General features: G+C 48.7%; 1 protein-coding gene across 2 annotated transcripts in view; it reads left to right on the top strand.

The window, feature by feature from the left end:
• Positions 1–23364, top strand: part of LOC110529702 (clathrin coat assembly protein AP180) — a 44105-nt gene that overhangs the window by 2099 nt on the left and 18642 nt on the right. The window contains exons 1-9 of one of the 2 annotated variants that reach the window (XM_090243058.1): positions 4309–5139; positions 5236–5510; positions 11155–11297; positions 11750–11825; positions 21713–21815; positions 21981–22074; positions 22394–22505; positions 22729–22835; positions 23003–23044. In XM_090243058.1, coding sequence (XP_090099184.1) covers positions 5381–5510; positions 11155–11297; positions 11750–11825; positions 21713–21815; positions 21981–22074; positions 22394–22505; positions 22729–22835; positions 23003–23044 — 807 coding nt within the window. In that variant the 5' untranslated portion in view covers positions 4309–5139; positions 5236–5380. Of the gene's footprint in view, positions 1–4308; positions 5140–5235; positions 5511–11154; positions 11298–11749; positions 11826–21712; positions 21816–21980; positions 22075–22393; positions 22506–22728; positions 22836–23002; positions 23045–23364 lie in introns of those variants that run through there. The other variant, XM_090243057.1, reaches the window with a different exon arrangement.

The raw sequence follows: 23364 nt of genomic DNA on the forward strand, positions 1-23364 counted from the left end.
CCCTTTCTGTATGGACCTCACTTTGTACACAAGGGCATTATCACGCTGAAACAGAAAAGGTCCTGCCCCAACTGTTGCCACAAAGTTGGAAGCACAGAATCATCTATAATGTCATTGTATGCTGGATAGTTAATATTCCCTTCACTGGAAGTAAGGAGCCTGAGCCATGAAAAACAGCCCCAGACCATTATTCCTCCTCCATCAAACTTTACAGTTGGCACTATGCATTGGGACAGGTAGAGTTCTCCTGGCATCCGCCAAACACAGACTCCTCCATCGGACTGCCAGATGTTGAAACGTGATTCATCACTCCAGAGACTGTGTTTCCACTGCTCCAGAGTCCAATGGTGGCGAGCTTTACATCACTCCAGCCAACACTTGGCATTGTTCATGGTGATCTTAAGGTTGTGTGCAGATGCTCGGCCATGGAAACCCATTTCATGAAGCTCCTGATGAACAGTTATTGTGATGACTTTGCTTCCAGAGGCAGTTTGGAACTTGGTAGTGAGTGTTGCACCCGAGGACAGACGATTTTTACATGCTACGCACTTCAGCACTCGATGGAACGGAGTAAATTGAATGACATCAAACACAGAAACCATGTGTTTGATGCTTTTGATACCATTCAATGATTCCGCTCCAACCATTACCACAAACCCGTCCTCCCCAATTAAGGTTACACCATCCTATTGGTGGCCTACCACTTCGTGGCTGAGCCATTGTTGCTCCTAGAGGTTTCCACTTCACAATAACAGCACTTACAGTGTTATACATCTGTCAGCAACGGGTGTTGTAAACTAAAATGAATCATGAAAGAACAATATAGTAAACTGAAATAAAATAATTAACAAACCCATTCGAAAAACTAAAACTACACTGAAACAGTTATCTTTGACTCCAAAAATGTACAAAAATAAAAAACAAAACTAGGATGAATGTGTGTTTATTCAATCTGGTGGGTAAATGCAACCAGGAGACAGAATTGTTTCAAATACGCCTAGCTGTGAACGTATGCGTGAAGGGCTGTAGGAAGTCAGGCGCAGGAAAGCAGATATTTGGTAGCAAAACGGAGCCTTTTATTTGGCGAACCAAAAGCACACAGCACAAACGAACACGAAATACAAATACAGGTTGAACATAACCCAGCACAACCAGCCTAACGTGCACATACATGAAAACAGATAAACAATACCACACAAAGACTTGGGGGAAACAGAGGGTTAAATACACAACACATAATGAGAGAAATGAGAACCAGGTGTGTGGGAAAACGAGACAAAACAAATGGAAAATGAAAAATGGATCAGCGATGGCTAGAAGACAAGGAGAGGCATTGACTTCGGAAGAAGTCGTGACACTAGCTTGCACATCACTATCACTAGCTATCACCTGGCTATCACTGGCTAAGAGGGAAATAAAAATTGGCTAAGTAGCTAACTTTATTCTTCTTACATGTACTACAAAAGTTGAAACGCCTTCGATTGGTGTAAACATGGGCGAGAGTGAGTTTCTTCCACCATATTTTTTGTCTTGGAGCTATTCCTTTCAAATCAAGTCACATTGAGATTGACTATATCATTTAAACCTAACCTAACCTATGACCTGACCCATGACCTTCCTGTGCATTCGGAAAGTATCAGACCCCTTGACTTTTTCAACATTTTGTTAAGTTACAGCCTTTTTCTAAAATAGATTCAATAGTTTTTTTCCCCCTCATGAATCTACAAGCAATACCCCATAATGACAAAGCAAAAACGTTTTTATTTTTGCAAATGTATTAAAAGTAACAAACTGAAAAATCACTATTACGTAAGTATTCAGACTCTTTACTCAGGACTTTGTTGAAGCACCTTCCAAACTTCTTCCTTTTAAGAATGATGGAACCCACTGTGTTCTTGGGGAACTTCAATGCTGCAGTCATTTTTTGGTACCTTTCCCCAGATCTGTGCCTCTATACTTTCTCAGAGATCTACGAACAATTCCTCCTCCTTCCTTGGTTTTTGCTCTGACACGCACTGTCAACTGTGGGACCTTATACAGTGGCTTGTGAAAATCCCCACACACACTTACGACGCTGCGCATTGGTCCTCCGATCCTTCTCGCTACTCCTCCTCAGAAGAGGAGGACGGGATCTATTACATTAACAGTCTGATGGCCTTGAGATAGAAGCTGTTTTTCAGTCTCTCGGTTCCAGCTTTGATGCACCTGTACTGACCTCGCCTTCTGGATGATAACGGGGTGAACAGGCAGTGGCTCGGTGGTTGTAGTCCTTGATGATCTTTTTGGCCTTCCTGTGACATCGGGTGGTGTAGGTGTCCTGGAGGGCAGGTAGTTTGCTCCCCTCCGCCTTACGGTTGTAGGCGGAGCAGTTGCCGTACCAGGCGGTGATACAGCCCGACAGGATGCTCTCGATTGTGAACCTGTAAAAGTTTGTGTGTTTTTGGTGACAAGCCACATTTCTTCAGCCTCCTGAGGTTGAAGAGGCGCTGCTGCGCCTTCTTCACCACGCTGTCTGTGTGGGTGGACCATTTCAGTTTGTCCGTGATGTGTACGCCGAGGAACTTAAAACTTTCCACCTTCTCCACCACTGTCTCGTCGATGTGGATAGGGGGTTGCTCCCTCTGCTGTTTCCTGAAGTCCACGATCATGTCCATTGTTTTGTTGACATTGAGTGTGAGGTTATTTCCCTGACACCACACTCCGAGGGCTCTCACCTCCTCCCTGTAGGCCGTCTCGTCGTTGTTGGTAATCAAACCTACCACTATAGTATTGTCTGCAAACTTGATGATTGAGTTGGAGGCATACATGGCCACGCAGTCATGGGTGAACAGGGAGTACAGGAGAGGGCTGAGAACGCACCCTTGTGGGGCCCCAGTGTTGAGGATCAGCGGGGTGGAGCAGGGTTTTGTTTCCTACCCTCACCACCTGCGGACGGCCCGTCAGGAAGTCCGGGACCCAGTTGCAGAGGTCGGGGTCGAGACCCAGGGTCTCGAGCTTGATGACGAGTTTGGAGGGTGCTATGGTGTTAAATGCTGAGCTGTAGAACAGAGTGAGTAAAATAACGCACTTTACTCGAAAAACAAACAACCAGAAATTCCACGCAGGGAAAACACACCATAACACAGAAGACTAACACTAAACAAGAAACAATCACGCACAAAACATCATGGGAACCAGAGGGTTAAATAGGGAAAATAATTATTACGTAATGGGGACCAGGTGTGTAAAATCAAGACAAAACAAATGGAAAAAGAAACGTAGATCGGTGGCGGCTAGAAAGCCGGTGACGATGACCGCCGAATGTCGCCCGAACAAGGAGAGGCACTTTTACAGCTGCACCATCGAGAGCATCCTGATGGGTTGCATCACTACCTGATATGGCAACTGCTCAGCCTCCGACCGCAAGGCACTACAGAGGGTAGTGCTTACATCCCAACACATCACTGGGGCCAAGCTTCCTGCCATCCAGGATCTCTATACCAGGCGGTGTCAGAGGAAAGCCCTAAAAATGGTCAAAGACTCCAGCCACCCTAGTCACAGACTGTTCTCTCTGCTACCACACGGCAAGCAGTACCGGAGCGCCAAGCCTAGGTCCAAGAGGCTTCTAAACAGCTTCTACCCCCAGGCCATAAGACTCCTGAACATCTAATCAAATGGCTACCCAGACTATTTGCATTGCCTCCCTCCCCCCTTCTACGCTGCTTCTACTCTCTGTTATTATCTATGTCACTTTAATAACTCTACCTACATGTACATATTACCTCAATTACCTCGACACATTGACTCTGTACCTGGTATACCCCTATTGTTATTTTACTGCTGCTCTTTAATTATTTGTTATTCTTATCTCCTACTTGTTTTAGGTATTTTATTATTAGTGCATTGTTGGTTCAGGCCTTGTAAGTAAGCATTTCACTGTAAGTTCTACACCTGTTGTATTCGGTGCATGTGACAAATGCAATTTGATTTGATTTGAAAATATAAATATTTGTATATAACTAAACTAAATAAAAACTATCAAATCAGGTCTGAAAACGAACTGAAAATAAACTTACTTCCAAATAATAATACAAAAACGAATAGAAATAAAAACGAATATAAAAACACAAAACTATAATAACTTTGCTCTAGGCAATACATGCTAATTATAGGGCATAATAAAGCCTATACGTGTGTGGCAACGTGTCAATGACCAGGGTAAACAACCGCAGGGAAGGATACTAACAGTAGTAATGGGAGAGAGAGTAGCATCACGAGGGCACGGGCCATTTGGAAAATATACTTCCTGTGCGCAGTGGGTTCAAATCTGTCTCTTTAATATTTTGCACCATTGCAGTAGTGCTCACTCGTAAACCCTTTGACATATTAATGATATGATTGCTAGGCTATACAGTAGGCCTAGGAATATTCCCCTTTAAGAACGCGCCACGGTGAGCGTGGGATGGACGTGTGTCGGTTTGTTAATGAAGTGTCACCTGACCCTGTCCTAACATTGCACGGGGGTAGAGGATATATAGTCCAAATAAACATACATTCGAGTGAGTGGAAGACACAATTATTTCCAACATCTCCATACAGTATAGCCTAGTAGCCTATTCAGCCTCCTTGGATTGGTGCGCCGGTCAGTGTTGGCTCTTGGCACAGGGGTTAGAGGCACATCTGCTGTCGACAGAGGCTCGTTGTCCTTCTCTATCAGACATTCTTGATCAGAAGAAAACGTCCGGAGCGAAGATTTTAATCAACGAGCCGACTGTGCGTCACTACAAAATCGTTATTTTGAAAGCGCCCCCGTGCATTTTACTCCTTCGGTTTGCCTTTTTTCCGTGCGTCGTGGAGAAGGAAACACGGACGGTGTATCCGATGCTCCTGCAAAACGGATAACGGAATATTCTATGTATGTTTGACGAAGGTTGTACATTTGGCCAAACCCATTCATTGTAAGGATAAGAAACGCTGCGCGGTCGCAACGTTTTCAATCTCCTGATTGCTTCTTTATTATTGCTTTATTGCTGTGGGCTGAGGAAATACATTGTATTTCTAGCGTAGTGTTACGTAAGAGTGACTTTATCCAAGGTGCTGAATTGAACGGTATAGCGGGGACACAGAAGGAAGAAGGCAATCTTGTTTCAGTCTACCCAGGTCAGAGCACACATCAACGTGACCCAATTATTTAATGTCAAATGAAATATTGATTGATTTATTTGAGCTAATATTGCAAATTGTTCGCCCATCCAGAAGGTCACAGGCCTATACGTGGGAGATTTGGAGAGGACCGCACAGCACTGGCATCGTTGATACCCGTATTCCTGTAGCAAGACCGGCTTTTATTTCTCTCTTTGGTTAAATAAATTCTTAAGGTGGTCGACTACACGAGGAGAAAATGTCGGGGCAGACGCTCACGGATCGTATTGCCGCTGCGCAGTACCAGTTGACGGGATCAGAGGTATCTCGCGCCGTCTGCAAAGCCACCACTCACGAGGTGATGGCGCCCAAGAAAAAGCACCTGGAATGTAAGTGCATTCTCATCCCCACCCTTTCTCTCTCTCTCTCACACACACACACACACTATCAGGTGAAGAACACTGCATCACGAATTGATTAGATATCTATGGGGAAAAAATGGTTGACATCCATTGTAAACATATGCCTCTGGTGCCAAACGTTGCATGTTCGAATCCAGCCATAGAATGTTGTTTTTGAGATTTATGTTTTAAGACTATCCCAAATCTCATGCCTTACCTTAACCATTCAGAGTTAATACATAACCTTAAGATTTCGTAGTTAATGCCTAAACTTAACCCTAAACCCTTAGAAATGTGATGTTTGGAACCACTTAGAAATGTTGTCTAATTCTGATGTGAGACTGAGAGCTTGTTGAATCATCAACCAATGCATTACATTTCTATGCTCCTGTCCTGCATGACCAGAGGCCTACCATGTATTGATGTTACCATGGAGATGACCCCAATGGTGACCCCTAGTCATCCTACATGTGTAGCTCACAGTGATTGGAGAGAAAGGTGGTCATGACTCAAAAGAGACTGACTCACACAGAGGCCTAGTCACAATACATGACATTTTCCCTTGTTCACTTGTCCTTGCACACTACACCTCCCAAGCTTCCCTTAAGTGATACTAATGGCAGGAGGGAGTGCATGTATTCAAGTCTTCAACGGCTGCAGTGTCTGCTACTGTAGTTGTGTTTGTTATTGATAAGCAAAAGAGCTTCCTCACTTGGTTTCAAAGGTGTAGCCTATACACTATACACTATATCAAGTGTGAATTAAATGGGCAACGACTAGATAACATATAGATGTAGGCCTACTGTAGATAGATAGACCTTAACGTCCAATTCTGCTTATTCACCAGTATCCAATTTTCCCTGCATCAGCGCTACTTCCATAAAGAATCAGGGTCCGCCTCATGACAAGACAATATGAATCGCTGGCATAGGGCCTAGCAGCCCGAGTCAAACTAAAGCAGTCGTGGATGAATGGTGTTCCACCTGCCTGTGTGTGTGGTCAGGTGGCCGGCCCAGTCTCAGGCTAGGTCTAGCAAGACTCAGAACTTATGTTGTGTGATACGCTCCCCACTGAATAATGCATTAATCAGCCAAAGACTGGCCTCTATTATTTACACAGCCAAAGGTGACCATGCTAATGCTAAAGTAGGCAGGAGACTGCTGGGGATTAGCATAGCATTGCACAGAGAGAGAGGCAGAGAACTCAGAGTATGGCTGTCCAGAGAAGGGAGATTCTTACCCAACAAAATACACATATGTCCTGCTCTTTCCATTGCACAAACTGACCAGGTGAATGCTATGATCCCTTATTGATGCCACTTGTTAGGGGTTAAAGAAGGATCTTTAAGACTGGGGACAATTGAGACACGGATGGTGTATGTGTGCCATTCAAAGGGTGAATGGGCAAGACAACATATTTAAGTGCCTTTGAACAGGGTATGGTAGTAGATGCCAGGCATACTGGTTTGTGTCAAGAACTGCAACGCTGTTGGGTTTTTCCCACTCAACAGTTTGCAGTGTGTATCAAGAATGGTCCACCACCCAAAGGACATCCAGCCAACTTGACACAACTGTGGGAAGCATTGGAGTCAGAATTGACCAGCATCTCTGTGGAACGCTTTCAAACCTTGTAGAGTCCATGCCCTGACGAATTGCGTCTCTTCTGAGGGCAAAATGGGGAAGGGGGTTCAACTCAATATTAGGAAGGTGTTCCTAATGTTTGGTATACTCAGTGTATGTTTACTGTAGTAGTTCATTTTTTACACATGTTAACCAAATACGATAAGCGTGAATAAACAAAGCACAATGCAAATGGATCCGGTCTTTATCGAGATGGAAGGATATTGTCTGTGTCTTGTCTGTGTTGTGACATTGATTGTTGAGTACCTGTAGCGATGTCTCTTGCCTTGCAGTTAATCCTAGTGCATGTACAATGTATATCGATTTCATGGCCCTTCAAAACTAAATAAAAATAGGGCACAATGTCTCCCTTATCTTATTTGCTTGCCACATAGTTAATGCCCTCAAGGCAACATTCAAGGCTTCAAACACCAAAACATTTAATTAGGCCAACATTTTTAGGCAAGGGCTCTGTCTAACCTAAATATATTATTGGAAACTCTAGTAGGGCATATTATTTGTCATCTCCTCAGGGATAATCCAATTCCAAACTTGCCTTGAGGCCTCAGGTATGTGATGCCGTAGTCATACGCGCTTCCAAAGCAACCACAGAACAGAGCGTTCAAAGTTCTCCAAACAAAAGGTCATTTCATAAGCTATATTCCATAGATAATCAAAGCGGTCAGATTTCAACTGTAAACAGAGGTATAGACTAGTAGCAGCTTAGTGGCGTAGCGTTCAAAAAACTGTAAGGTGCCGCCATACGTGTGGCTTAGTAGACCCGTTCTGACAACAACCTAAATAGGTAAAGGGAAGGGGAACACATAATGCTTTTAAATACCCATGATAATTCTAATAGAAAACCAAAAACGACGAGTTCATCAACCGTGCTCTATAATGGATCATTCCATATTTATACTGATATTCAATAATAATAGTTTTATAAATGGAGCAAAAACAATACATACAGCACAAATAAAGAAGGTATGTCTTTTACCAAATAGGGCCATATTCTGTAGACCACCCCTACCTTGTCACAACACAACTGATTGGCTCAAACACATTAGGAAGGAAAGAAATTCCACAAATGAACTTTTAACAAGGCACACCTGTTAATTGAAATGCATTCCATGTGACTACCCCATGAACCTGGTTGAGAGAATGCCAAGAGTGTGCAAAGCTGTCATCAAGGAAAAGGATGTCTACTTTGAAGAATCTAAAATATATTTGGTTTTGTTTAACTTTTTTGATTACTACATGATTCCATATGTGTCGTTTCATAGTTTTGATGTCTTCACTATTATTCTACAATGTAGAAAATAGTACAAATAAATAAAAACACTGGAATGAGTAGGTGTGTCAACTTTTGACTGGTACTGTATATTACATATCTCTTGGCCTTAAGTTTGATGGCATAACGCATAGATTCCACAGATAATGCCCTAGGCCTAGACATGGAATAAGAGTATAGTACATCTCAATGACCCTTATACAAATTGCCACAGACATTGATGTTGCTATATGATGATACATCAAACATTACCCCTCTAGTCTTTGTGTGAAGCCATTGTAACAGAGAAGATAGTTGTTGTCCATCATCATTGTGTCATGATTGCTGACCCTTGAGAGGCAGTCCGGTTGCCATGGAAACAGATTGTAGAGCGGGTCAAAGACTCGGGCTGACACAAAGGGGGGTTCTGGAGAGGCACAGTGGCGGGCAAACGACTCCAGAGTGCTTCAACAGATAGTCATTTTGGGCAGTAGCATATCCTTAGAATGATATTTTCTGTCTTGTTTTGGTGTTTCAGAGTGAGAAATGGGTTTCAATGTGTTTTTTTTATTGGGTCTTACTCTGAAGGAGCGGGATGTCTGAAATGTATTTAATTTTGATAGGACTCTTATTGTTCCCTCTTGTGGTGAAACACAGTTCGTTAAATTTGACAAACCTGTTCCTTCTGAGCAATATGATAAAAATACATTGAAGATCAGTGATGCGACAGGAATCACTGGTTTAGTGGTCAGTGCAGCCTATACCCACATGCATGTTTTTATGCATGGGCACAGCTTGTGTGTGTGTGTGTGTGTGTGTGTGGGCGTTTTCAGTCATCTGCTAAGTGAATCATTGAGCTGATACCTCTGGACAAGCTTAACAAGTGTGTGTGTGTGTGTGGTCTCATAGGAGTGTTGTTAGGGTAATGGGTTGGCGTCTATACGCTGGCTTCTAGTTGATTTTAATCTGGCCTATTCCTGTCACTCTAACCTCGGAGAAGTCTGGTGTGTGAGTACAACAATACACACACCCAGAAAGGCCACAAACATATGCACGCCCACACACACACGCACACGCACACACACACACACTCCTGTGTGCCTTGTTATAGACTCCCCTACCAGTTAATTTTTACAGCTCTCCTGTCTGCTGTGGATTACTGAGTCTTTATTTAGATCAGTCAATCATCATTAGACTTACACAAACGTGTGTGTGTGTGTGTGTGTGTGTGTGTGTGTGTGTGTGTGAGAACACGTTTGTGTGGGAAACAAAATAGTGGGCCACCAATATTCCACACATAAAATCCACACCACAGGGTTGCCTGTTGAGATGGAACATATGGTTGAGCTGTGTAGGAAGCCGAGCAAAGCAGGGACAGACAGGAATATTATGGCTGTCATCACCAACTGTTTTACTGAGAGAGGCAGACACATTTAGGAGAGAGAGAACATAAAAGGGTTCTTCGGTTGTCCCTCTGTGGAAAGGGTTCTTCATGGAACCCAGAGGGGTTCTACCTGAAACCAAAAAGTGTTCTTCAATGGTTTCTCCGGTGGGGACTGCCGAAAAACCCTTTCAGGCTCTAGATAGCACCTGTTTTTTATAAGAATGTACAGGCAGTACTTCAGTCAACATTTACCAAAAACTGGACACAAAAGCTTATAACTGGAGACGTGTGTGTTTGTTCTCGTGTGTGTGTGTGTGTGTGTGGCTGTTGGGAGAGGGGTCACCACACCAGACTCCTTACTGATTTATATTAATCTGTGGACAAAGCCCCTGCCCGTTGACCATGAAATGACTAACAAGCCTTCATCATGCATCCCCTCTCTCTTTTTAGTCTGGTCAGTGTTGTTTGATAATATTGCAGCCTTCCATCCCTTGGCAGGACAAGCTTCCGCCTTTTGGAAGTACAGAAACACAGTTTGGCTATGATTTATAGCCACCCTCCCGATCTCATATCCCATATCTCATATCCCATATCTCATATCTCATATCCCATATGTCATATCCCATATCCCCCTCTCTCTTCCGAGCAGCTAATCTGTCATCTACTGTATCCCAAAGAGCTGAGTTGAGGTGATTGCTCTCTGAGTCAGACCTGTCGGTCAGTCTGTCTAAATGGCAGTCTGTTTGTCTCTGTGTGTGTGTGTGTGTGTGTGTGTGTGTGTGTGTGTGTGCACTACTTCTATCTCTGTGTTGGATCCTTTCCAGCAGTGTTGGTGGCTCTTTGAGGCTTGGTATGTGTGTCCTGACTCCCAAATGGATGTCTGACTCGGCAATGCCTAGCTCCACTAGGTACACAGTGAAGTGAACAACCCCCAGAGGCTGTTTTATGGCTTTCACACATTCCAGTAGCAGAATCACCACACACACACACACACACACACACACACACACACACACACACAGCCCAGCACTCCTACTCCAAAAATCACAGAGCACATGAATGGAGCAAGGGAGACTGAATCTCATTTGACCTGGGGTGAGGCTTCACTATCAGCTACGGCAGCACATTACATATTTTCTAGGCAGTCAGCATGTCTTAACACTTTGAAATTGTACTTACTCATCATGATTTTACAACTCTTTAAATACCTTGAGATATCCTAACAAATCCTTCTATATTTTACTGTCTCAAAATGTCTGACCGTTTCACGGATCGACAATCAATAAGAGAACCGTTTCACTGAGCTGAACGAACAGCCTCTCCCCACAGTACTAACAAACCTATCTGTATGTGTTTCAGATCTGATATCGGCCACCAATGCGACCAACGTGAACATCCCTCAGATGGCTGACACTCTGTTTGAGAGGGCCACCAACGCCAGCTGGATTGTCGTCTTCAAGGCCCTAGTCACCACACACCACATGTGTGTCCATGGAAACGAGGTCAGAGGGCAGCAATGTAGTGCACAACCACAATAAAACCAATTAGGACTGTTTGAGCACCATGGACAGCTACACGGCTGTCTTGATTCATCCCAGGGGAGCTGTGAGTGTGGCTGTCCATGGTGCTGGAAACAGTGCTATTAGTATGGCTGCAGACTAGAGCTCGTTCTGAAACATGGTTTCATGTTTCATCAATCACCATTGTGTTTGTCTGGAGCTATATTTACTTATTGAGTTGCTGTATTGCAAAAGACGTGCTTTCACACACTGTAAATGATAAAGTCTCAATTTTGGACAAACATACTAGCACTCAATTTGTAGTTGACAATTTCAGTAAATATGCCTTATTTGTCTTGATTTTTTTTTCTTGGATTCTGGTTTTGTTTAATCAGCCTATTTCATTGTAAGGTGTTTCAGAGTGGCAGTGCCTTATTGTCATTCTGCTTCCTCAGAGGTTCATCCAATACCTGGCCTCCAGGACCGCTCTGTTCAACCTCAGCAACTTTATCGACAAAACAGGCTCCCACGGTAAGTGCACTTCCTGTATGTTTGTGGAGGGATGCAGGTGGATTCCCTCCCAGTTGAGACCATAAACTGATACAGTAGATGAGATGTGAGACTACCTGGAGGTGCAGAAGGAGACAAGGAGGAGAGAGGAGGAGGAGAAGAGGAGAGAGGCGGAGACAGGAGGAGAGGCAGTGACAGGAGGAGAGAGAGAGAAAGAAACGGGAGGTGAGGTCAGAAATGGGAGGGGAGGTCAGACACGGGAGAAGACGGGAGGAGAGCCAGAGACGGGAGGAGAGGCAGCGAGAGGCGGAGACAGGAGGAGAGGCGGGAAGCGAGGCGGAGACGGGTGGAGAGGCGGAGACGGGTGGAGAGGCAGAGAGAGGTGGAGAGGCAGAGAGAGGTGGAGACTGGAGGAGAGGCGGAGACAGGCGGAGAGGCGGAGACTGAAGGAGACAGGAGTAGAGGCGGAGAGAAGAAGAGACAGGAGGAGAGGCGGAGAGAAGAAGAGACAGGAGGAGAGGTCGGAGAGAAGAAGAGACAGGAGGAGAGAAGAAGAAACAGGCGGAGAGAAGAGACAGGAGGAGAGGTGGAGACGGGGGGAGAGGCAGAGAGAAGCGGCGACGGGAGGAGACGGGGGGAGAGGCAGAGAGAGGTGGAGACGGGGGGAGAGGCAGAGAGAGGCGGAGACGGGGGGGAGGCAGAGACGGGGGGAGGCAGAGAGAGGCGGAGACGGGGGGAGAGGCAGAGAGAGTTTGAGACGGGAGGAGAGGCAGAGAGAGGTGAAAACTGGAGGAGAGGTGGAGACTGGAGGAGACAGGAGGAGAGGCGGAGAGAAGAAGAGACAGGAGGAGAGGCGGAGAGAAGAAGAGACAGGCGGAGAGAAGAAGAGACAGGCGGAGAGAAGAAGAGACAGAAGGAGAGAGGAAGAGACAGGCGGAGACGGGGGGAGAGGCGATGACGGGGTAGAGGCAGAGAGAGGCGGAGACTCGGGGAGAGGCGGAGACGGGGCGAGAGGCAGAGAGAGGCGGAGACAGGGGGAGAGGCAGGGAGAGGGGAGGAGAGGCAGAGAGAGGTGGAGACGGGAGGAGAGGCAGAGAGAGGCAGAGAGAGTTGGAGACGGGAGGTGAGGCAGAGAGAGGTGGAGACTGGAGGAGACAGGAGGAGAGGCGGAGACTGGAGGAGAGGTGGAGAAGAAGAGACAGGAGGAAAGGCAGAGAGAAGAAGAGACACGAGGAGAGGCGGAGAGAAGTGGAGAGGCAGGGAGACGGGAGGAGAGGCAGAGAGAGGTGGAGAGGCAGAGAGAGGTGAAGACGGGAGGAGAGGCAGAGAGAGGTGGAGAATGGAGGAGAGGCAGAGAGAGGTGAAGATGGGAGGAGAGGCAGAGAGAGGTGGAGACTGGAGGAGAGGCGGAGACAGGAGGAGAGGTGGAGACTGGAGGAGAGGCGGAGAGAAGAGACAGGAGGAGAGGCGGAGAGAAGATGAGAGGCAGAGGGGGCGGAGACGGGAGGAGAGGCAGAGAGGAAGGAGACGGGAGGAGAGGCAGAGGGGGCGGAGACGGGAGGAGAGGCAGAGAGGGAGGAAAGGCAGAGAGGGGCGGAGACGAGAGGAGAGGCAGAGCGGGAGGAGAGGCAGAGGGGGCGGAGACGGGAGGAGAGGCAGAGAGGGAGGAGAGGCAGAGAGGGGCGGAGAGGAGAGGCAGAGCGGGGCGGAGACGGGAGGAGAGGCAGAGAGGGGCGGAGATGGGAGGAGAGGTAGAGGGGGCGGAGACGGGAGGAGAGGCAGAGAGGGAGGAGAGGCAGAGAGGGGAGGAGACGGGAGGAGAGGCAGAGAGGGGAGGAGACGGGAGGAGAGGCAGAGGGGGCGGAGACGGGAGGAGAGGCAGAGGGGGCGGAGATGGGAGGAGAGGTAGAGGGGGCGGAGACTGGAGGAGAGGTAGAGGGGGCGGAGAGGCAGAGGGGGCAGAGACGGGAGGAGAGGCAGAGAGGGCGGAGAGGCAGAGAGGGGCAGAGACGGGAGGAGAGGCAGAGAAGGAGGAGAGGCAGAGAGGGGCAGAGACGAGAGGAGAGGCAGAGCGGGGCGGAGACGGGAGGAGAGGCAGAGAGGGCGTAGACGGGAGGAGGATCAGAGAGGGAGGAGATGCATAGAGGGGCGGAGACAGGAGGAGAGGCAGAGGGGGCGGAGACGGGAGGAGAGGCAGAGAGGGAGGAGAGGCAGAGAGGGGCGGAGACGATAGGAGAGGCAGAGCGGGGCGGAGACGGGAGGAGAGGCAGAGAGGGGCGGAGACGGGAGGAGAGGCAGAGAAGGGAGGAGAGGCAGAGACAGGCGGAGACGGGAGGAGAGGCACAGAGGGGCGGAGACGGGAGGAGCGAAGAAGAGACAGGCGGAGAGAAGAAGAGACAGGAGGAGAGGCGGAGAGAGACGGAGAGGCGGAGAGAGGCGGAGACCGGGGAGAGGCAGAGGGGGAGGAGACGGGAGGAGAGGCAGAGGGGGCGGAGACGGGAGGAGAGGCAGAGAGGGAGGAGAGGCAGAGAGGGGCGGAGAGGCAGAGCGGGCGGAGACGGGAGGAGAGGCAGAGGGGGCGGAGACGGGAGGAGAGGCAGAGAGGGAGGAGAGGCAGAGAGGGGCGGAGACGAGAGGCAGAGCGGGGCGGAGACGGGAGGAGAGGCAGAGAGGGGCGGAGACGGGAGGAGAGGCAGAGAGGGGCGGAGACGGGAAGAGAGGGGAAGAGAGGCGGAGACGGGAGGAGAGGCAGAGAGGGGCGGAGACGGGAGGAGAGGCAGAGGGGGCGGAGACGGGAAGAGAGGCGGAGAGGGGAAGAGAGGCAGAGAGTGGCGGAGACGGGCGGAGAGGGGAAGAGAGGCAGAGAGGGGCGGAGACGGGAGGAGAGGCACAGAGAGGCGGAGACGGGAGGAGAGAAGAAGAGACAGGCGGAGAGAAGAAGAGACAGGAGGAGAGGCGGAGAGAAGAAGAGACAGGAGGAGAGAAGAAGAGACAGGCGGAGAAAAGAAGACGCAGAGAGAAGAAGAGACAGGAGTAGAGGAGAAGAGGCAGGAGAAGAGACGGAGAGGAGAAGAGACAGGAGGAGAGGCAGAGAGGAGAAGAGACAGGAGGAGAGGCGGAGAGGAGGAGAGGCAGAGAGAGACGGGAGGAGAGGCGGAGACGGGGGAAGAGGCAGAGAGGGGCGGAGACGGGAGGAGAGGCAGAGCGGGCGGAGACGGGAGGAGAGGCAGAGAGGGAGGAGAGGCAGAGAGGGGCGGAGACGAGAGGAGAGGCAGAGCGGGCGGATACGGGAGGAGAGGCAGAGGGGGCGGAGACGGGAGGAGAGGCAGAGAGGGGCGGAGAGGAGAGGCAGAATGGGGCGGAGACGGGAGGAGAGGCAGAGAGAGGCTGCGACGGGAGGAGAGGCAGAGAGGGGCTGCGACGAGAGGAGAGGCAGAGAGGGGCGGAGACGAGAGGCAGAGGGGGCGGAGACGGGAGGAGAGGCAGAGGGGGCGGAGACGGGAGGAGAGGCAGAGAGGCAGAGAGGAGAGGCGGGGCGGAGACTGGAGGAGAGGCAGAGAGGGCGGAGACGAGAGGCAGAGAGGGAGGAGAGGCAGAGAGGGGCGGAGACAAGAGGAGAGGCAGAGGGTGCGGAGACGGGAGGAGAGGCAGAGAGGGAGGAGAGGCAGAGAGGGGCTGAGTTGGGAGGAGAGGCAGAGGGGCCGGAGACGGGAGGAGAGGCAGATGGGGTGGAGACGGGAGGAGAGGCAGAGGGGGCGGAGACGGGAGGAGAGGCAGAGGGGGCGGAGATTGGAGGGGAGGCAGAGAGGGGGGAGAGGCAGAGAGGGGCAGAGAGGAGAGGCAGAGCGGGGCGGAGACGGGAGGAGAGGCAGAGAGGGCGGAGACGGGAGGAGAGGCAGATAGGGAGGAGAGGCAGAGAGGGGCGGAGACGGGAGGAGAGGCAGAGGGGGCGGAGATGGGAGGAGAGGCAGAGTGGGAGGAGAGGCAGAGAGGGGCGGAGTTGGGAGGAGAGGCAGAGACGGGAGGAGAGGCAGAGAGAGGCGGAGACGGGAGGAGAGGCAGATAGGGAGGAGAGGCAGAGAGGGGCGGAGACGGGAGGAGAGGCAGAGTGGGAGGAGAGGCAGAGAGGGGTGGAGTTGGGAGGAGAGGCAGAGGGGGCGGAGACGGGAGGAGAGGCAGAGAGAGGCGGAGACCAGGGAGAGGCAGAGAGAGGCGGAGACGGGGGAGAGGCAGAGAGAGGCGGAGACGGGAGGAGAGGCAGAGAGAGACGGGAGGAGAGGCGGAGACGGGGGAAGAGGCAGAGAGAGGCGGAGATGGGAGGAGAGGAGAATAGAGGCAGAGAGAGGCGGAGACGGGAGGAGAGGCAGAGAGAGGCGGAGACGGGTGGAGAGGGTAAGAGAGGCGGAGACAGGCGGAGAGGGGAAGAGGGGCGGAGACGGGAGGAGAGGCACAGAGAGGCGGAGACGGGAGGAGAGAAGAAGAGACAGGCGGAGAGAAGAAGAGACAGGAGGAGAGGCGGAGAGAAGAAGAGTCAGGCGGAGAGAAGAAGAGACAGGAGGAGAGAAGAAGAGACAGGCGGAGAAAAGAAGACACAGGAGGAGAGGCAGAGAGAAGAAGAGACAGGAGGAGAGGAGAAGAGACAGGAGAAGAGGCGGAGAGGAGAAGAGACAGGAGGAGAGGCGGAGAAGAGACAGGAGGAGAGGCGGAGAGGAGGAGAGGCAGAGAGAGACGGGAGGAGAGGCGGAGACGGGGGAAGAGGCAGAGAGGCAGAGACGGGATTATAGGCAGAGAGAGGCGGAGACGGGCGGAGAGGGGAAGAGAGGCACAGAGAGGCGGAGACGGGAGGAGAGAAGAAGAGACAGGCGGAGAGAAGAAGAGACAGGAGGAGAGGCGGAGAGAAGAAGAGACAGGCGGAGAGAAGAAGAGACAGGAGGAGCGAAGAAGAGACAGGCGGAGAAAAGAAGACACAGGAGGAGCGGCAGAGAGAAGAAGAGACAGGAGGAGAGGAGAAGAGGCGGAGAGGAGAAGAAACAGGAGGAGAGGCGGAGAGGAGAAGAGACAGGAGGAGAGGCGGAGAGGAGAAGAGACGGCAGGAGAGGCGGAGAGGAGAAGAGACGGGAGGAGAGGCGGAGAGGAGAAGAGACGGGAGGAGAGGCGGAGAGAAGAGGAGACGGGAGGAGAGGCGGAGAGAAGAAGAGACGGGAGGAGAGGCGGAGAGAAGAAGAGACGGGAGGAGAGGTGGAGAGAAGAAGAGACAGGAGGAGAGGCGGAGAGGAGGAGAGGAGAAGAGAGGGAGGAGAGGCGGAGAGAAGAAGAGACTGGAGGAGAGGCGGAGAGAAGAAGAGACAGGAGGAGAGGCGGAGAGAAGAAGAGACAGGAGGAGAGGCAGGGACAGGAGGAGAGGCATAGAGAGGCGGAGACAGGAGGAGAGGCGGGGCCAGGAGGAGAGGCATATAGAGTTGAAGACGGGAGAAGAGGCAGAGAGAGGTGGAGACAGGAGGAGAGGCAGAGAGAGGTGGAGACAGGAGGAGAGGCAGAGAGAGGTGGAGACGGGAGGAGAGGCAGAGAGGTGGAGGCGGGAGGAGAGGCAGAGAGAAGAAGAGACAGGCGGAGAGATGAAGAGACAGGAGTAGAAGCGGAGAGAAGAAGAGACAGGAGAAGAGGCGGAGAGAAGAAGAGACAGGAGTAGAGGCGGAGAGAAGAAGAGACAGGAGGGAGGCGGAGTAGACAGGAGGAGAGGCGGAGTAGACAGGAGGATAGGAGGAGACGGGCCATCTGGAAAGAGAGGAAATTACTGGCCTTATAATTACATAACGAACAGGAGCACATAATACTGTACGTGTACAGATTTGGTATCTTAATCAATCAATCAATCACATGTATTTATAAAGCAGAGACAGGAGGAGAGGCAGAGACAGGAGGAGAGGCAGAGACAGGAGGAGAGGCAGTAACAGGAGGAGAGGCAGAGACAGGAGGAGAGGCAGAGACAGGAGGGATTTGAAGGAGACAGGAGGAGACCGGAGGAGACTGGCCATCTGGAAAGAGAATAAATTGCTGGCCTTTTAATTGCATAATGAAGAGTAGCAAGCATGCAATGTGCACACGCGAAACATAGTACTGTACGTGTACAGATGTGGTATCTTAATCAATCATTCAATCAATCAAATGTATTTATAAATCCCTTCTTACATCAGCTGATGTCACCAAGTGCTGTACAGAAACCCAGCCTAAAACCCCAAACAGCAAGCAATGCAATAGAAAGGCCAGAACCTAGGAAGAAACCGGAGACGGTTAAACCGGAACCAGGCTATGAGGGGTGGCCAGTCCTCTTCTGGCTGTGCCGGGTGGAGACAGAACATGGCCAAGATGTTCAAATGTTCATAGATGACCAGCTGGGTCAAATAATAATAATAATCACTGTGGTTGTAGAGGGTGCAACAGGTCAGCACTTCAGGAGTAAATGTCAGTTGGCTCAGGTCAGTATCTCTATCGCTCCTGCTGTCTCTTGAGAGCTGAAAACAGCAGGTCTGGGACAGGTAGCACGTCCGGTGAACAGGTCAGGGTTCCATAGCCGCAGGCAGAACAGTTGAAACTGGAGCAGCAGCATGACCAGGTGGACTGGGGACAGGAGAAATACTTCAGATATAACAGACTGACCCTAGCCCCCCGACACATAATCTATTGCAGCATAAATACTGGAGGCTGAGACAGGAGGGGTCGGGAGACACTGTGGCCCTGTCCGATGATATCCCCAGACAGGGCCAAACAGGCAGGATATAACCCCACCCACTTTGCCAAAGCACAGCCCCCACACCAATAGAGGGATATCTTCAACCACCAAATTACTATCCCCACGGCACGAACCCGGACAGGAAAATAACTTCAGACTCAACCCACTCAAGTGATGCACCCCTCCTAGGGACGGCATGGAAGAGCACCAGTAAGCCAGTGACTCAGCCCCTGTAATAGGGTTTGAGGCAGAGAATCCCAGTGGAGAGAGAGGAACCGGCCAGGCAAAGACAGCAAGGGCGGTTCGTATCTCCAGTGCCTTTCCGTTCACCTTCACACTCCTGGGCCAGACTACACTCAAGCATAGGACCTACTGAAGAGATGAGTCTCCAAAAAAGACTTAAAGGTTGAGACCGAGTCTGCGTCGCTCACATGGGTAGGCAGACCATTCCATGAACATTGAGCTCTATAGGAGAAAACCCTGCCTCCAGCTGTTTGCTTAGAAATTCTAAGGACAATAAGGAGGCTTGTGACCGTAGCGTACGTGTAGGTATGTACGGCAGGACCAAATCAGAGAGATAGGTAGGAGCAAGCCCATGTAATGCTTTGTAGGTTAGCAGTAAAACCTTGATATCAGCCCTTGCCTTAACAGGAAGTCAGTGTAGAGAGGCTAGCACTGGAGTAATATGATAAAAACGTTTGGTTCTAGTCAAGATTCTATCAGCCGTGTTAAGCACTGACTGAAGTTTATTTAGTGTTTTATCCAGGTAGCCGGAAAGTAGAGCATTGCAGTAGTCTAACCTAGAAGTGACAAAATCATGGATACATTTGTTTGCATAATTTTTTGACAGAAAGTTTCAGATTTTTGCAATGTTACGTAGATGGAAAAAAGCTGTCCTTGAAACAGTCTTGATATGTTCATCAAAAGAGAGATCAGGGTCCAGAGTAACGCCGAGGTCCTTCAGTTTTATTTGAGACGACTGCACAACCATTAAGATTAATTGTCAGATTCAACAGAAGATCTTTGTTTCTTGGGACCTAGAACTAGCATCTCAGTTTTGTCCGAGTTTAAAAGTAGAACATTTTCCTCCATCCACTTCCTTATGTCTGAAACACAGGCTTCCAGGGAGTGCAATTTTGGGGCTTCACCATGTTTCATCAAAATGTACAGCTGTGTGTCGTTCACATAGCAGTGAAAGTTAACATTACGCTTCCGAATGACATTACCAAGAGGTAAAATATATAGTGAAAACAATAGTGGTCCTAAAACAGAGCCTTGAGGAACACTGAAATTTACAGTTGATTTGTTAGAGGACAAACCATCTACAGAGACAAACTGATATCTTTCTGACAGATAAGATCTAAGCCAGGCCAGAACTTGTCTGTGTAGACCAATTTGGGTTTCCAATCTCTCTAAATGAATGTGGTGGTCGATGGTATCAAAAGCATCACTAAGGTCTAGGAGCACGAGGACAGATGCAGAGCTTCAGTCTGACGCCATTAAAAGGTCATTTACCACCTTCACACGTGCAGTTTCAGTGCTATGATGGGGTCTAAAACCAGACTGAAGCATTTTGTATGCATTGTTTGTCTTCAGGAAGGCAGTGAGTTGCTGTGCAACAGCTTTTTCTAAAATTTTTGAGAGGAATGGGAGTTTTGTTAAAGGCCGATTTAAAAAATATATATATATATATATATATATATTTTAAATTCTGGGTCAAGGTTTGGCTTTTTCAAGAGGCTTTATTACTGCCACATTTAGTGAGTTTGGTACACATCCGGTGGATAAAGAGCCATTTATTATTTTCAACATAGGAGGGCCAAGCACAGGAAGCAGCTCTTTCAGTAGTTTAGTTGGAATAGGGTCCAGTATGCAGCTTGAAGGTTTAGAAGCCATGATTATTTTCATGAATGTGTCAAGAGATATAGTATTAAAAAACTTGAGTGTCTCCTTTGATCCTAGGTCCAGGAAGTGTTGTGCAGATTCAGGACAACTGAGCTTTGGAGGAATACGCAGATTTAAAGAGTCCGTAATTTGCTTTCTAATGATCATGATCTTTTCCTCAAAGAAGTTCATAAATTTATCACTGCTGAAGTGAAAGCCGTTGTCTCTTGGGGAATGCTGCTTGTTAGTTAGCTTTGTGACAGTATCAAAAATACATTTTGGATTGTTATTATTTTCCTCAATTAAGTTGGAAAAATAGGATGATCGAGCAGCAGTGAGGGCTCTTCGATACTACACAGTTCCAGTTTGGTGTAGCGCCATTTCCATTCCATTTCTGAAAGCTTGCTTCAGAGCTCGGGTATTTTCTGTATACCAGGGAGCTAGTTTTTTATGACAAATGTTTTTTTGTTTTTAGGGGTGCGACTGTATCTAGGGTATTGCGCAAGGTTAATGGTCATGTGGTTAACCGATTTTTGTACCCTGACGTTCTTGGGTATGTGGAGGGAGTCTGGAAGGGCATCTAGGAATCTTTGGGTTGTCCGATAATTTATAGCATGGCTTTTGATGATCCTTGGTTGGGGTCTGAACAGATTATTTGTTGCGATTGCAAACGTAATAAAATGGTGGTCTGATAGTCCATGATTATTTGGGAAAACGTTAAGAGCCACAATAAGATCACCCTGTTGCAGGAGAACTTTCCTGCAATGCTGGACATTTCAAACTTGTAGTGTATTTGAGGTTTAAAAAGGCTTCTGAAGTTTTTAATTTCCACTTTGAAACTTCATACATTTTCGTAGGGGAAAATCAAGTATCAACCCCTACCAAAATGTCCATTAATTATATTCCACATAATAATTCACATTTCCTGTTGCTGCAGGATTATTTTCCTGCTGTAGCAAACTGGCTCAAATTGAGTTCCTACATCTGTACACACATCCATGCACTCTTGCACGCACATTCACACGCAAACTAAACTGCTTCCTGCCTCTGATTGCGATTTCCTGCGCTTGTCACCAGTGTCTTGCCCTGGTCTCATTATAGAGCCCCTGTCTCATCGTACTGTCTCTCATCCTAACGTAAACAAAAAAAAGAGCTACTGCAACCCTCCCCTTCAATCCCCTTCAAAACTCCCCTACAATCAGATACACGACTTGCAAAACGGAAGTGCCTTTACATTTCATCAGGAGCTTTACCTTTGGTGTGACATGAATGTGGTGCTCTCTCCTTTCTCTAGGCTATGACATGTCTACGTTCATCAGACGTTACGGCCGCTACCTCAATGAGAGGGCCTTTGCCTATCGCCAGATGGCTTTCGACTTCACCAAAGTCAAGAAGGGGTCAGTCACTTCCCTGTCTCTCCTCGTCACTGAGGCCCACCTGTTGTTCACCTCGTCACTGAGGCCCACCTCATACTGTCATTCACCTCGTCACTGAGGACATTTTGTAATTTACCTCATCCATGAGGCCCTCGTTATGCTTTCCCCTGTGTGTTTCCTCCACAGTGCTGAAGGGGTGATGAGGACAATGGCTCCAGACAAGCTGTTAAAAGGCATGCCCGTCCTGCAGACCCAGATCGACACACTGCTGGAGTTTGATGTGAGTTGGACATGCTGTTTATCATTGATCTGTTTACAACTGTCTGCCTGCCTGTCTGTCTGTGGGCCTTTGGTCATTTGTGAATAAGCTGACCACTGTACTATGTCAGCTCACAAAGAATACTGTTTACCTGTTGTTTATTTTCCTGTGTTACATTTTCTCTTTCTCTCTCTCTCGCTCAATAACAATGTTTTATTGACCCTGATATTTCTGTGGGGGTGTACAATGTTTTAGGACAGCAGAATATTGCTGGAGTTTAATTAATCTTCTGTTGAACTACATGAATAAAACGCTTTTAAAAGGTCTCTCTCTCTCCCAGGTCCACCCCAAGGAGCTGAATAACCCTATCATCAACGCAGCGTTCCTGCTGCTCTTCAAGGATCTGGTCAAGCTGTTTGCCTCCTACAACGATGGGGTCATCAATCTATTAGGTGAGCTAGACATGTCATTGGGTGCATCCCAAATGGCACCGTATTTCCTTTATAGTGCACCACTTTTGACCAGAGACCTATGGGCCCTGGTCAAAAGTAATGTACTATTAAGGGAATAGGGTGCCGTTTGGGAAGCAGACCAATTAAAAGATAAGTTACTTCCTTTCACCGTGTGGCGATTTAGAAGATGCTCTTATTCTTAACAACTGTTAAATGTCTGTAGAGAAATACTTTAAGATGAAGAAGAGCGACTGCAAGGAGGCCTTGGAGATCTATAAGAGGTTCCTGACCAGGGTCACCAAGATCGGAGAGTTCATGAAGCTCGCTGAGGTAAAGGAAACTTCCTAACCGATTAGACTGTATTCTAACTAACTTATATCCAAGTGAAACTCACACCGGGATTGCTCACACACAGTGTCTGTCTCTATTTGGAACGTAAGGTTATGATGCACGGATATGATTGTGAAGTTGTCTCTTGTGTGTGTTCTGTTCCACAGACAGTCGGTGTCGAAAAAAATGACATTCCAGACATCAACTATGTAAGTCACTGGTCTTTGTGCTTTCTCTCTGGAAGGATGATGGCATAGTTGTAACACACACACACATCCATCCTAATCTTCCTCCTGCGATCCCAGTGTCTGCACCCTCGAGTGGTGACGAACCTCATAGACTCAGACGATGAGGACTGTCCCTTTAAGCCTATCGAGGACCCGGTAACCATAGAGACATGGAGTGGCTTGGCAGAGTGCCTGTTTGGGAGGATGGGGTTTTGGCATGGGATAATTCTGCAGACTGACACTTCTGACTGCAGTGTATGTCTGTGTGTGTATTTGCATGTGTGTGTGCTTCCGTGCACAAA

This window comes from Oncorhynchus mykiss, chromosome 8 (genome assembly GCF_057628025.1).
Source record: "Oncorhynchus mykiss isolate SJ-2025 chromosome 8, ASM5762802v1, whole genome shotgun sequence".
Classification (NCBI taxonomy): domain Eukaryota; kingdom Metazoa; phylum Chordata; class Actinopteri; order Salmoniformes; family Salmonidae; genus Oncorhynchus; species Oncorhynchus mykiss.